Below are 15,830 nucleotides of genomic sequence, written 5' to 3'. Positions count from 1 at the left end.
CTGGAAAAGCTGCTGTCAATTTTTATTCCTTTTTCATCTTGCACACAGTGTTTAGACCCGGCTTTTTACATGGTAAATAAGAGTCTCAAAAATGAAGACAGAGTGGGAAGGCAGCAATAAGAAAAATAACAGAAAAAAACTATTGAAATAATAACTAAACCCCACGAAGTTTAGTTATCAAATCCCATAAATAAACCCCACAGATCTGATACAGCAAAATCTTTCATAGAAGCAATGACATGCAAAGCAGTTCACAAGCATCTATGCATTTTTATGAAATGTTCCCTCTGATGCAAATGTTGCTATTTCCACCTTAAATATCAGCAGTGTCTTAATAATTTCTTTCTTTCAATGTAGTTAAGGTAATTGCCCTTACTGTGGTAACATGTCTAGAATTGTCTCTTTAAGCTCCCCAAACATTTATATCCATGCCTACACAACACAATCTCTTTTTTCATAATTTTCATAGCTCCACAGGCAAATATTTTTGACGAATGCCTTTTCAGCAGTTACACACATTCACCTCTCCAAGACACTTGTAACAGGCCATGTCAGATTTTTATCTACCTTGACCTCTGCAGTCTTAGACCATGTGGTTACATTCTCCAAATAAACATCTTGTTCTGTGGGGGAACCTACAGCTAAGCTGCTTTAAATGCAATAAACCTACTGAGCAATTGAGGACCCAAAGCAGTTCTTCACTCTTTCACTGGTAGTTTTCACCCTTGCCACTATCAGAGTTAAAATTAAGCTCACCAGTCACTGAGAAGAGCAACACAATAAAATGGCTGTAGGACAGTGGATACTCCTGAACATGTGTTCTAGTTCTCTGGTTTATTACTTGCTTCTGTACTCACCATCATCCCCAGGAGTAAAAAAACAAATCAAAATTTACTAATGAAGGCAGGTGTGGGGGAGCATTTTTTGTTTAACAGTATTTCTCAAATTTCTGTACACTAATGTGGAAAATCTGATACAGCACATTATTATGATGTAACAATGTTTTTCAAGAAGATTGCTTTCTATTCCATAATTAGATGAATTGGTAGTGATCAATACATGCCAATCCTTCATAGTGCTATTAACACCTCTCACCTGAGGAAGAAATACACAGTAAACAGTGACAACCCGCTCTGCCACAGTATCAGTGTATTCCTGCAGATGGCTGTAGAACTCTGCAAGTTTATCACCACCGAATGCTTCAGCTAATGGAGAGGCTTGATGAAAGTTTTTAAGTAAACTTCTTTCACAAGACATCGCAAAAAGGAAAAAGTTCACAGGTTTGTATTTCAGACGGGACTTGAGAAAATTATTTCGAAGGGGAAATCTAACTGAAATTGTCAGTTCTGTTAAAATATGGATGAAAAATAAATATTCATATGGATATGATTGTAGACAGAATGCAGTAGGGATAACTTAGCTCACTTTAGGCTTGAAATTACCGGACAATTTCTTACAAACTGAAACGGAGCAGGGAGAGTGCGAAGCAATGTTCACAGCAGCAGTTAAGGATGGAGAAAACAGAACTCAGTTGTGGAACCCAGAGAAACAAGCTAATAAAATGATTTTAAAAATGGAATGTGTGCAATAGCTCAATTTTATATAGGAAAAAGAATACTCTGAGCAAATCTCCCATTATTTAAGTACCTTTTACACAAAAATATCACATAAATGATTCCCCTTAGACAGAATGGACCTGTGGTACAGCCTATCTTGTTCTAACATGCCTTAAAATGCAGACACTGCTGTATCTGGTAGCCAGTGGAATACATCGATTAGTGCTGCTTAAATAAAGGAGTCTGGAGGAACTTTAACTCTTACTGATCATTCCTAAATTACCACAAGTGGCAGACAATGGCTTCAAGAGCACTGGAGTCAACAGAACAGTTTATGGTAAAGTTTAGAGGTAAACACCATTAAAACTATATGATATATGTCTTTCTAAACATCTCATAACACTAATAGCTAATTAAATTAAGACAAACATAAAATTCTACATTTCCATTTGATTGAGCCTCCAGAAGTATGGATTAAATTAAAATGTATCACTCCAAACACATGTACTAAGCAACTGGGGCCGTAAATTTGGGAAGACCATTCTGTATTATCAAGGTACAACAAATACTTAATCTTTGCCTCTGGCATGGTTATCACTATAACCACAGAACAGATGCACAATGATTTCATATTACACTGAAATATGCAAGGCATGTTTGTTTCTGAGGAAAATATATGAAAAACAATGGCTAAGGAAATTTATAAAGAAAGATATCCTCTTTCCTTTGTGGTACACAGCTTGTAAAAACATGAATGCAGCCCCTGGTGTCTACTTGAACACCCAGAGAAGGGTGGGCATGTGCAGTAATGCATGTCCCATGGAGAGGTAGAGAGGGATGGTTCCTTGTCCACCTGCCTTCTTTTGCTTTTTTGCTTTCTTGTCACTTTTCTCAGACAACAAGCAGGTGAAATCTGTGCCATGCTTGATTCCTCCTCATCCTTTACCGACAGTAAAGCTTTTCTTCAAACTTGTCTAAAGAATGACATCGTCTATATAATAGATTGCTTCAACTACTTCTGCAAGTGTGAAAACCATTACATTAACCAGAAGAGCTATGCACTTTATTTCCGTTTTATTACATCTTAAAAAGATGTGATAAACCCATGCAACTCTATCAAACTCCTGTCATACAATGCCAATCTGTTCACAACATAACTTCACGCATAAGGGTGACATACCTGTATTATTGAAGGTCCTGGTGCAATCCTATTATGACTAGAATGCGATCTTTCCCTGGCCCGTGAGATTACCTCATCACTTAATAAATACTATACCCTAACACACTCCTTGCTGTTATCTTTAGCAGCACTTTTATCATTCAGACACAGTCGTTGTCCAAAATTTATCTGAACACTACAAACTGACCCATTCAATTCCACACTGGCACAATTTTAGTGCATATGATGAAAAATAAAAACCTGCATCCCTACGTATGGTTTGATACCCACACTCAAGTCATTCATGCACTTTATTTGTGAAAAGAGACCCTAAAAAAATAGTTCTGTAGTAGAGGCCTACTGCCCTCAGAAAGGATAATGCATTGTTTTTTCTTGGTTCTAATTAGTAATTTAAGCATATGTTCAGCATTTAACTCTAAATGTTTGCCTTTTCCCCAAGCTCTAAGACAGCTGTCCAAGATATGAATGCCAGAAAACATTTAAATATCAACATCTGTTGAATTATGTTAATTTAGTGTAATATAATTGGGCATGAGTTGGAATTGATCAAAAGTATATGAATTACACAAAGGCAAATCCAAACCAATATCTTGGTGTACAAACAAGTCACCAAGGAACACTGAGGGGATAAACCCAAGAAATACACTTCTGTCAAGAATCAGATAGCAAAAACTTTCAGTTTTCTTCAACAAATGACATGATTTCACATTTTCAATATAGGAAATTAATATTTATACAAACTCAGAATATAAATTTTGTATTAATTTAGAATATTTCTAAATATTTTTGATGGCAAGTTACATTATCGCTTTGTGTGAAGAAATGCATGATAATAATAATGCTCATATTTGTGCAATGGTGAAAAGCAGTTTGAAAATAGGTTGCAGTAATAGAATGTCATCCTGCTACAGGACATTATTGTTTCACAAATTCTAAAGCAATATTCTTTGGTTTCTTCTTCATCTTGCAACAACATTGTTGCTGTGTGAGAGATATGGGCCTCAGTCCAGCTCTGAAGTGACTTAGAAAACGACTTGAGCAGTAAACATGGATCTGAACAGATACTTCAATGGAAGGCCTTATTAATGTACTCAGGTACACTATTTCTTCCAGGTATTTATGGATACATATCTGTTTATCAAGAATGATATTCACTAAATAAGCTCAGTACAGAAGAAATGTATTTTTTCCAAAAGATTTTAAAAGCCACATTTTAAAGTTCTGGATTACAGTCATATAGTTTTAGGTTAAATTATTGAAAGCATTAGTGTTGTGTCCAAAAACCTTTAAAATAGGTAAGGAATAAGAAGCAACACTAAAAATCCAAGTATGTAATACAGTAGCTCAAAAATGGAAGGCAAAACATGAAAGTTCTATGCAATTTGAAGCAAAGTATTCAAAATTTTTTCTGAGCTCCTTCTCTCACTACGCAAAATCAGTCTAAATAGAAGACAATGTGCTTACGCCTCAGAATTTTAGTTAAGGTGCACCAGGGGATACTGATTTACAGGTATGATATTCAGGGATTCTTTCAAGATTAGTAGGAACCTGAAAATTGCCCAATTTATTGTGCAATAAAACCAGAAGGAAGGAAACCCGCCTTCATGCATGGCTATTCGTCTTCATCCTTACAATATCCAGCTTTCACGTGCCTTCGTGGAGAAACGCAGAGAGACAAAACTAAATTTCTCATGGTGGGGGAGATGATGGGACAGATGAGTGGTGAAAAACCAGAGTGTAAAACAACCACAGGTTGAACAGTTTGTGGAATGAAAGTGCAAGCCCCTGTGCACAGCTCCTCCTCAGACCTTACACAGCAGGAAGGGTCTTCAGACCTCTGAAGGCCAAACTAACTTTATCCTTATGGCATTAGTAAGATCAGACAAAGTTTGAGCTGTGGAGCACAAACCTGTGCAAAGGAAGAGCAAGACACAGCATCTAATGCAGCTGAACGTGAGAAACAAGCACACCATGTGCTAAAATTGCGTTACCTCAAAGTGAGAAATTTGCTATCAGTTCATTCAGGTGAAAAATTCAATCCAGAGAGTACATCAGGAGGATCTAGAGGTACGTAATTTCTAGAGGTTATCTGATTTTTCTTTTTATTTTACATGTTTTTAAAATCAGGAAAACATAACTTCCTGTTAGTTAAGATACTCTCATGTACCTGGAATTCAATTTTAAATGACAAAATTTCAGTACCATTTAGCAGCTTGTTTATGTACATTATAAAGTATATCAGATTCTAGTGCAAGAACAAAAAATTCAGATTGTAGTTTTACATTAAAGATGGAAAATAATCTGCTCAGATCACATGGAAAAAATGTATTTGCAAAACAGAGCACAGTTCAAAATTTCTGCTATTTTTACAAAAGTTCTCATTATGCAAGTTAAAAGGTAATACTTTCAAGGTATTAGGTGACCTATTTAATCAGCACCTATTTAATACTTTAAATCTATCTACAAACCACTACTGAGGCTTGAAGATTTCCATAAAATTAAAGCACCACACACTAGCTACATTTTGAAACAACAAGTAAACTCTCATTGCCCTGTCTTCCTCTCCTAAGTGAAAATCTTTTCAGCACCTTAAAAAATAATGCCACAGTAGAGAAAACTCAATCAGGAATTGCCCTCTCCCAAAACAGCACCATCTTTTATCCTTTCCAGAGAAGAAAAATACCAAACTGATGGAATAATGTTGTCCCTGAGGGTGACAGCAAGGGAGGGAAGCAATGTGTCCTCAAACATTCACATAATTTAATCTGGAACTGCAAATATTATTAAGCAGCAATCATAACAGCACAGTTACTGCTTCATGGCACTCCAAAGAGGAGATAAAACTGCTTAGTTGTTAATTTCTAATGATGTAAACACATTTGGATTTTAATGTTGTATCTGAATCTCCTGCATTATTAGCTCTGGGGTTACAAGACATTAACTTACTACCTTTAATAATTTTACACTTGAATTAAAAGGCGTGTTTAAATATGACTTTAAAATAAAGTATTTTTGTTGAGAATATGTGTTCATATGATTGCAGAAGCAAATCACCTAATAAAACAGCTATGCATTCCTTTGCTTTTCTGCAGTATAAGTATGTGCACGTGCTCATGTATAATTTCCAAAAACTGCCTGAATTTACCTCCTCTGATATTGTAATTTCATTCCGCAAAAGCCACATTAAACAATTACAGTTCTTGTAATTAACCAGTAGTCTAATGTACAGTTTTCTTATCCCAATCCATTAACAGCTGCTCAAAAAATGTAGTAATTAATGGTTTCATTTATTTTTGGCAAACCTTCACCTCGACAAATAGTTTTGTATCTGTTGCAAATTAGGACTCTTTCCCAAACAACAGATGACACGATGGGAAAGAGGGAGCAGGCAGAATCCTTGCACATCTTTGTCTCTTTAGAAGATCAAATAAAGAGCAGCTGTAATGTTATTTGTCACATCTGTGTAAAAAAGTACCATGTTCTGTATCATCAGATGGAGATGAACTAGTGTTGCACAAATGCACAAATAGGGTTTATCCTTTAAAAATGGGAAAGACAGATAGTTGCAATTTTAACCAAAACAATGACATACTTTTGAAAAGCTTTCCTCTGGTTTGCTGTCATTTTTTCTCTTACAAGCTTTCTTTAAATACTAATTCACAGAGAACACAGTTATAAGAAGTGAAAACACATGAGAGTAATCCTCTTGTATTAGCACAAGGCATAAATTTATACTGGACTGAGAACAATTAGGGAAACGAGGGAAAGCGAGGGTTGCAAAAAACATGGGGAATTTCAGTCTGTGCTGTTCATCATGGCAGAAGAAGACTTCAAAGACTTCTGGCCAGCTCAGGTGAGTGCTGGAGGACTGGCACACATTGATAAAATTCTTAACAGTCCCAGTTAGGTAGCTGAAAACTGACATGTAAAATTCTACTCCACTTTGAAACCATTTTCATGAGTATGACTTAGCCTTCTTTCAAGCCAGGACTGAACTGCACAGGAACTAAAAGTAGATTTTCTTTTTTCCTCTTTTAGAGGTCTCTGGGGGAACATTGGCACGTGGAAAGCCAATACAGAATCATCAAGATTCAACCCCAAAAAATTACTAAGTGGTAAAAATTTGGGTGCTATTTTCCTTTCAGTTTCTCAATTGCCTTTCAGGCATTCAGGTATCAAAATTATAGTTACAATGCAGTAAGAAAAAAATAAATATGTACGTGAAATAACTCACGGTACTTAACAGAAGCACAGTACAAAAGAAATATGACACAAGACCTCTATGTAAAGGAAATAATTACATAAGAGTAACTTATTCAGAGTCCATGGTTTTCCAACCTGCAATTCTCTTGCTTTGAGATTACAGCATGAATTACCTAGTTATGTCATCAACTGTATGACCAAAGCCAAAATATGCCTTCAAGTATTCTGGTTATTCTGTCAAATGAGGACAAAGGTACTTCCCCCTCTTTATAAGGGTATGGTGAGGATAAGTACATTATGTACTTAAAAGACAAGGAGATAGTTATGTGATGGAGGTCCCCCCCCCATTGTTAACAATGCAATCACATGTTCAAAATCATGTTACAGCAGTTCAGCAAAATATCCTTCAACACTGTCCCCACTGCCGATTAAAGGAATCTCTGAGCCACGTGGAATCTCCTTTAGGTAATTTTTTTTTTGGTAAGATTTGAAGGAAGTGACTTAAGAAAACGTATTTTACCTCACGAGGGGAGCAGGCAAAGAGCCCACGATCAGCTCTGGCAGTTCAGCTGCCAAGCAGCAACTTGTTAACTCCCCATAACTCAATCATGTGCAATTGTTTGCCCACAGCCTCGGGCTACAGACAGACATTTGGTCTGCTAACAACTGCGCCAGATGAAGACATTACTATCCCAAGCTATTTGTTATCACACATCTGCTGGAGATTATCATCTCCACAGCTCTGCTGGAGGAAGAAATCATGTGAGCACGCCTTAATATGGTTTGTACAAAACCAGCCAATTTAATTTAAATAGGTGAGTTGAGCTAACCAGGCTGGTTTTGCCCAAAGCGTATTAAAATTTTCTGAAAAAACCCCTTCTTCACTGGCAAAAGATTACGGGGTGCAAACAAGTAGCTGGAAGAATTATCTATCACCTTTAGGCAGTGTAGCTGATTTGGGGAGGAGACTGTTCCCATCCTAATGCAGAGAGATAATGTAAACAGAGAACTTTTTCAAGGCTCTACAGGAGAAGGAAGTGCAGCTTTTAAAAGAGTATTTTTTAGTACTGTTAATAATTTAAATAATGAATGGGAAAACTAGGTATTTGCAGAGTAGATCTTACCTGTATAGGTAGAATAAATAGACAGATTTATTGAACTATATCAGTGTAATATGATCTATCCTGGTTCTAAGTTTTGTGGTGCAGGACTGTGTCCCTCCTTAACATCTGGTCCACCAGTAGCCATATTAAGAGCTCTCTACAATCTGATTATCTTGCCACTAGCGAAAGTTCACGGTAGTTTGTACAGGATTAGATAATTATCATTAATTTTGACAGAAGGAACCTAAGACATTAAACCCAGTACAGTAAAGCTCATCCCAGACAGAATGATTCCACCACAATGAGAGCTGCAGACCACTGCCATGCTTTGAACTGCACACCTTTTTGATGTATTTACAGAGTAAATTATTCCACAAACCACTGATCTAATGTAATAAGGGTATTTACATGTTTACATGCTGAGACAAGAACTGTGTTCAGTCATCCAAAAGGGGTAAGAAAAGTCAAGGCAAGCACAGAAAAATGTGTGTAGGTACACATCTCAATACACATACGAAAACCAGAAACAAGCTCTTCCAGAATGGCAAACAAACAATACAGATACCTGAAAACTATACAGAATAGACCCAGGGAAATTCAGTCTTGCAAAAAAAACCAGATTGGACTGGATGCTGGATAAGTACAGTAATTTCATGGAATGTCCAAAACTTGTCCACTGCCACTGTTCTCTCACTGCATTTAGCAACAAAGAGTAAGGCAATGTAAGGCACAGCCACTACTTTTGGTATGCATCTTTTTAAGGGGATTATTCATCTGAGTTAGCTTGAAGTGTCCATGTATTTTTATTATATGTCTTGTAAACAAGACTGCATGCTTTGAGATTCCAAGACAGCAGATGGCCTATTAAAAATATGATTTTTGTTGCAGTTTGAATTTTTTCTAAAGTCACTTCAAGTTTCTGTGGTAGACAGAGAGAATGGTGAAAGAGCATAAATAATTCTGAAAGACCACAAATAATTATTTTGAAATAACCTGACTAATTTGGATGAATCTGGACTGTGACTTTATGTACATTGTAACACATATTAATATTCGTTTACGTAAGCTCTACTTGAACAATATAGATATTTTTTGGAAAATGTTAATCTTCAGTCTTGGATTTGCCACCTTTTACGTCTACACAAACCTGCCACATGTTTATTGGGGTAAGAGTCTATTAAGGTACTGTTGACTGCATATGAAGAGACGTTGAAAATCACTTAAGGTTTTCAATGCCCTTTTACAAATCTCTAATGCAGGTAAACATAAGTTCCCAAGAACTTCACTGGTCAAGATAACAAACACGTAAGTTATGATTCTGAATCATAACTGTTTCACTGTTTTACTTTGTTACAGCATAAAAAAGATTCTAAAATGACTCTGATCATAATCTTTTTCTAACTGCTCACTTTATACTCACTTTAAACTCTCAGTTTGGTGTGAGCAGTCTGATAGTAGGAGTGCATTTATGGTGAAAATTATATCTAAAGTTAACTCATTCTAAAATTCAGAGTGAAAACATCATTTAACAAGTAAACCTGACAGAAAATTTATGCAGAATTTTTCAAAACTTTAATATAAAAAGTTTGATCGACAAAGACAATCAAAATTTTCATAGATGAATGACTGACACTTCTGTAACCTATGTTTGAGAGCATGTAACCAGAACTATTATACAATGAAATTGATTCCTATTTAATAAATATATTTTAAAAAATATTGGTCTCCTTTTCCAGGTAATCACCAAGGTAAGTACCTAAGAATATTAAAAAACTTAGGTCTGGGTGACCACATATATACTAAAAGTCAACTGCTTGACAGAAAATTATCCCAGCTGGTACCATAGAATTACATGCTGATATAAATTCATTACAACTTTTTGAAGAAAGTAATTTGATAGCACATTCCATCTCTACAAGACAACATAAAAATTGTGTAAGGTGTTGTGCATAGCAAGAGAAACATTTCTGTAGTTTCTCATTTGAAAAAAAGCTAGAATTAAAATAATTATTTGGTAGAATAGATTCAGCAGGTGACTTGTACATAAAAATCCCCTCTAGAAACAGACTTCTAAATCAGTAGATTAAGTCTTGAATTTTTTTATCTTTTGAGGGGAAGGAAAGAAGATGGAGAACAGAATTAGTTTTGTTTTTATTAAGTCTTCACAATGAAATGCTTATTGTCAAAATACAAGAACAATTTAAGTGTTATAGCATTTGAGTTACCTTCTTGATTTCAGATATATACAACATAATTTTAGCTGTTTCCAGCGCTTAACTTACACGCCAGAAGCACAAACCTTGCTTTGGCATCCATTTAATTCTAATGTTCTAAAGAGATCAAGTTTGGTAGGTGCAGTTGCATGGCCACCAAAAAAGGTATAATACTCATATATAATGCAAAGATTATGCCATACAAAAAAAAAATCCTTGAAAGTAAGGCACAAAAATCCCAGAAGACCTTTGAAAATACCTCAAAAGAATAATTTTTATATAAAGATCTGAGGAATTAACAAATTCATAAACTGTACTAAAGGCAAATACCACATTAACTTACCTGCTGGCTGTTTTTACAGAGCTGTTCTTCTTGTGTCCCCTCTCCGAGCGGTTGTCTCGCAAGAGCTGAAGCTGTTAAAAAAAACCCCACATGTTCAGAAGAGTCTCACAAACAATGCCTTTATTTGCTTCTCAGAATTTCTGTCTGGTCAATGCAGTTATTTCCTCTCTTCAGTAAACTGTCAACAGCTTTCACCCATGACTTTTGATATGAATATTACTAGAATTTTACAATAGTAGTTAATATGTAAATATAAATATATATATATTCACTAATTCAAAATGGCTAAATAACTGAAAATGTAAGAATTAAAGCATTTTTAAGCATAACAGAAAGCTATGCAATTAATGATTTCACAATTAATGCATGTGTAAAATTGTATAATTTTCACAATTTCAATTTAAATTTTTGAAGTTTTATCATTACAAGTGGAGGACACATAATTTACAAAAAACTATTCAGGTTAGCACTTGTGTCTGAGCAGTTAAGAAACAGTTATAAACTCTTCTAAGCCCCAGGAGCTTTAGTAATTTGCAAGCTGCAGAATCAACAAATACACAGTATTAAAGCTTCCTGTAATAGTGAGGAAGTTGGAGTAGTGAAGGATTTGTTTAACTGAAATGATGCCTCAGCCTCTGAAACAAGTTGTCATTTATTTTTATTTTTAGACATGTAAGATTTTTAATTCAGATTATCTCCAACACTCAAAAGACTATTTTCGACATTATGATGTTTATCAGAAGAATCAAGGTGCACTAAGTGAAAAAAACCCATCAGAATGGTATACTAAAGAAATTAAAACTGGACAGTATAAAATGTTGCTTGAAATGTCTCATATATTGAAGAAAAAATAAAAAGAAAGACTGTTTAGAAACAAAACAGAGGTAAATGGACCTAATATGTGCAGCAAAAACACTTAAAAATCCCGTGGAAATTAGGAAATGATCAACTTTAAGACACAGCCAGCCACACCTTAATGTTGCACATGAGAACAGACTCCAAAAAATGTCACCAGTCTGAAAAACTGAACAGTTTTTTCCCAACTCTCTACAGCTTCCCCCTTGGACAAGGAATGCTTCTTGTCATTTCAACTATCTAGTTCTCAGATGCAGTAATATAGTTTATTATATAAATAAATTTAGTGAGAATTTCATTGGTTGTCAAAATTACATTACACCATCACACTAATTTCTTTTCTTCTTCTTCTGTCTTAAAAAACCCCTCAAACCCATTATGCACCAGAAAAATCTATAATTTGTGACATTAGCTTTACTTCACAATTCCTTAGCAATCTGTAAGTTACAAATTCAGTTAACTTCTGATAAGCTCTGAAAGCAGCTCTTAGGAAAGACGAAAAAACCCATGTAAAATACAAAATTAACTCAAATTTACTATTATCTGAGAAAAATGGATTAATTCATTCTATACCAGTTAAGCAGACATTTCTCATCTTCTAGGCTGAAAAACAGTGCTGGCATGTATGATGTACATTAAAGTACTTCTCATTGTGGAAATTTGCTTATTTTCTGGCATAGAATGTTTTCAGTAAGTAAATGGTACAACTTCAATTAGCCCTGTTACATGAGACAATCAATATTAAAAAAAAAAAAATTAAAAAATTACTCCAACTCATAGTAATCTAATTCTTTTTTAGGTGTTTCTTCCACTAGGAAATATATTTCAAAATCATGACTGTTACACATGAATTATATAAAGCTGTCTACTTAGGGGTTAAGTGTCAGCTTACTGCAACAGGCTGGAATCTCACAATTTGCAGCTAAAACTATTATGTCTTATCTGGCAGTTTGGGGTAAACAGTATTGCTGGCTCTGGAGTTCAAAAGAAAAGGGAGGGAATAGAAAAGATTTAAACTATGACTTACTAGAGCTACAAGTATTCATGGTGGATCATCCCAAAATGAACCTTCCAGAGACCCTTCAGATTTTATTTCCTTTTGAAGCTGCGAATCTATTTACATTTGCAAAAGTACCAGCAAAGTAGGACAGATCGAAGGAAATCAACTGTTACACCGATTTTTCCCCAACTTAAAGAAATGGAATGCTTGTGTTAAATTTCAATGCATTGATGATATATTCAGCTACTTTTACTGAGTAGCTGAAGTTAACTGTACATTTATGAAATGAGTCCAGATTTATTTTCACATTTTATGGTCTTGGACAGTAAGTTCTGTTTAGACCATACTACCATCCATAAAGACAGGTATTTCTCCACGTCTGAAGACAGGCTAAAGACCTAAGTGCCATGCTACTAATCAAATATTAAATATGGCTTCACATTCCTGCAACCACATCTCTAGGCTTGGATCTCCCAGGGACTGCACTGCAGAGGTTCAACAGACAAATTAGTAAGATATTTTTACCAATATCTGCACCACGATGGAGATCTAACAGCTCTTTTTTTACTGCTGTAGCCATTGTAACCAATGAAATGCAGAAAAATGGAATTGAAGACCTTCCTGTAGAAGCCTCCCCACTTGTGTAACTGGTTCTGTATTTCTTGATTTTGGGAGCAAAATGCTTTGCTTTCCAACATTTTGACAAAAGTAATATTTGGAGATACCACATTTGACAAAATGATTAGAGAAAAATCAGAATTTTCATTTGAACATTAAAACCTAAAGAATACTTAAGGGAAATTAAGTGACTAATTAGAGAGTTTTAATTAAGAGAATTTCGGAAATGCACTGTTATATATGCTTACAAGAAGATATGAAATTATACCTGCTTTGTTTGTTTATAATTTCTTAAAATATTACCCCACTACCTCTGGAGCAGAGGTAGTTAAAGTTCTTTTATACATCTCAAGTAAACTGTTCTTGATCAAAGCAGCTCTTACCTGGCTGTGTTCCTTCCTAGCCCCAGGACTAAACCAGTGACTGTGGGAGAAAAAGAAAAGACAGGTTTAACAATATAACTAACAAAGCACATGCTGTCATATGACCATTCTGTGCGTGCTTTTGAGTATTTTATTGCCTGCCAGGAAAACACAGCCTTTGGCGATGGGTTTGTTTTAATGGGGTATTTTTATTGAACTCTCTAAGTTTGTAACAGCTCTGAAAGAATGCATCACAGATTTCACTTCTGAGTAGCTGCTGGCTTTATAGGTAATTATATTTTGTCAAACAAGCTAAAATAATATGTAAATGATGGTATTTTAATATACTACAATGCACACGCCATAAATTAGAGTAATTCCATATTTAGTACTGAAGTGGTACTTATTAGTGATTACAGCTGAAAATACTTTAAAGTAGTTTGGACTACCTGATAGCTGTTAATTTATTATTTCACAAACTGAGGTCTGAGTTTGAATCTAAAGTAAAATGCCAACTCTGAAAACCCAGTGGTTTTGTATCTCCATCCAACTGCAAAATTGTGACTATTGGCAGCCTTATTTCACAGAGATGGAAATTTGGAGTAAGATTTTGACACACAGGGATGTTACAATGTGCTTCTTCCCTCAACAGCAGTAAAAGCATGGTAATACTTGCTCACATACACACTGTGGTCACAAAGAACTGAATTACCATCTGAATGGAGCTGTAGCAAGCATCATACAAACCTGCATACTTGCAAAAAGAAAAGAAGAAAAAAAAAGCATATTTCTAGTGAAAAAGTACATCAAAGTAATTTGAATGCATCTCGTATTTAGATATTAAAAACCCTTCAAAAAGAATAAGACCCTTTTTAATGGGAAAGTGATTTATCACACTGATTCTTACCTTTTTGTCCATTCCCTTAATTACAGTATTATTTGCTTCCTTGTTTCTTTTAAAATAAGCAAAAGGTAAAGCCCATAAAGTAACAGCTGAAATACTTAATGGTAGAAATAACTTATAAAATCAAAACTTCTTGAATTTACACACCCATTATCAAGTTATGAGATGAAACAGAGGTGGACTAGTCGTGTAAGAAGGTGCTGAGGAACTGATGTCTGTACTATCTCTGCTTTGGCAAGCTTTGTTTAAAACCATGGATGATGCATCTAGTAGCAGTTCGAAGACATAAATGTATCTCCAAATGTACTATTTCCTCATCATGTAGGTCTGTGTTTTAGAGTTTTGATTTAAAAATAAAGGAAAATGTAATCTTCTAAATATTCAAAAGATGTAACCAATAAATAATGCTGTTAAGGGTTGTCAGCTGAAGAGAATAATTTTAAAGTAATGACACACTAGAGTAACTAAACAAAGTGAATTATGGTCCCTATTTACAGGTGTTTAAACAATGAATTCAGTAACTTTTTGTGAAAATGATGATAAACTTCTTCCTCACATGATACATCACATGAAAGACTTGAAGATGTGATGCTTATGTATTTTCACACATCCCATTTTTGCTATCCAGGCTTAAACAAGTTTCTACTTTAGGAAAGGATACTTAAAAAGCAATAAAAACACATTAACAAGGCAGTGAATTTCATGTTTCCTTAAGAAACAAAAAAATAAATAAAAAGGATTGTAAGTACTCTTATTAAATAAAGACCATCAAGTAACTGAGTTGAGACTCTCATCATGTGTTTCTGCAGTTGTAAAATGTGGCTTTGGGGCAGAGGTACCATTGTAAAGCAAACAATAACAAAAAAGTTATAACTCTCATCACTGATACTCACTCATGGTGAAGAGAATCCTGGGACAAGTGAACTGTTTTCCTGCTACCACCTGGTCCTGGAGTTATCTAATGGAAACATGAAGGAGAAAAGAAGTCTTTGAATAATGGGGCAGCATATGCACAAAATGATTGCTTATTAAGAAAATACACCACAAACATTAAATACGAAATAGAGACAGTATATGAGATACAGTAAAGGCAATTAGCAATATCTGCAATTTTTAAGTAAAGTCTCACTGCAGAAGATGCTGTATTAGATTAAGGAAAATCCTTTATGTGCAATTCTGATTGGATGTCAGACATAAAGACATTTACAGATTTCATGGGTCTATGCTACTTTTCTGTAAAGTCCATGCAGTACCTTACCTCCAAAAAAGGAAAGTTATATGTTCTGAAAATCATAGGCAATATACTGCCCTTATTTATGGCTCATACTGCAATACATTTGTTTAAGAAACTCCTCCCAACACAAAGCTTTTGAAATTCAGGTTGACATGGGATAGAAAGCAAAGGTAAAATAATTTTTACCAAATGATACCATAGTCTAGTGCTTTATATATACTAGTAAAAAACGTGACATCCTTAACTGAAGAATGATCTT

General features: G+C 34.9%; 1 protein-coding gene across 1 annotated transcript in view; it reads right to left on the bottom strand.

Annotated features, from left to right (window-relative positions):
• GPATCH2 (G-patch domain containing 2) overlaps window positions 1-15,830 on the bottom strand; it is a 118,433-nt gene that overhangs the window by 18,640 nt on the left and 83,963 nt on the right. Inside the window, exons 6-8 of the mRNA XM_066178246.1 lie at window positions 15,231-15,295; window positions 13,455-13,494; window positions 10,599-10,669 (exon numbers count right to left, since the gene is read on the bottom strand). Of these exons, the coding sequence (XP_066034343.1) occupies window positions 10,599-10,669; window positions 13,455-13,494; window positions 15,231-15,295 (176 nt within the window). The remainder of the gene's footprint in view (window positions 1-10,598; window positions 10,670-13,454; window positions 13,495-15,230; window positions 15,296-15,830) is intronic.

The sequence above is a fragment of the Chamaea fasciata genome, unplaced genomic scaffold, assembly GCF_029207755.1.
Source record: "Chamaea fasciata isolate MVZ Bird 193981 ecotype frontalis unplaced genomic scaffold, bChaFas1.0.hap1 SCAF_3, whole genome shotgun sequence".
Lineage (NCBI taxonomy): Eukaryota > Metazoa > Chordata > Aves > Passeriformes > Sylviidae > Chamaea > Chamaea fasciata.
This window is presented reverse-complemented; position numbering and strand designations above follow the sequence as displayed.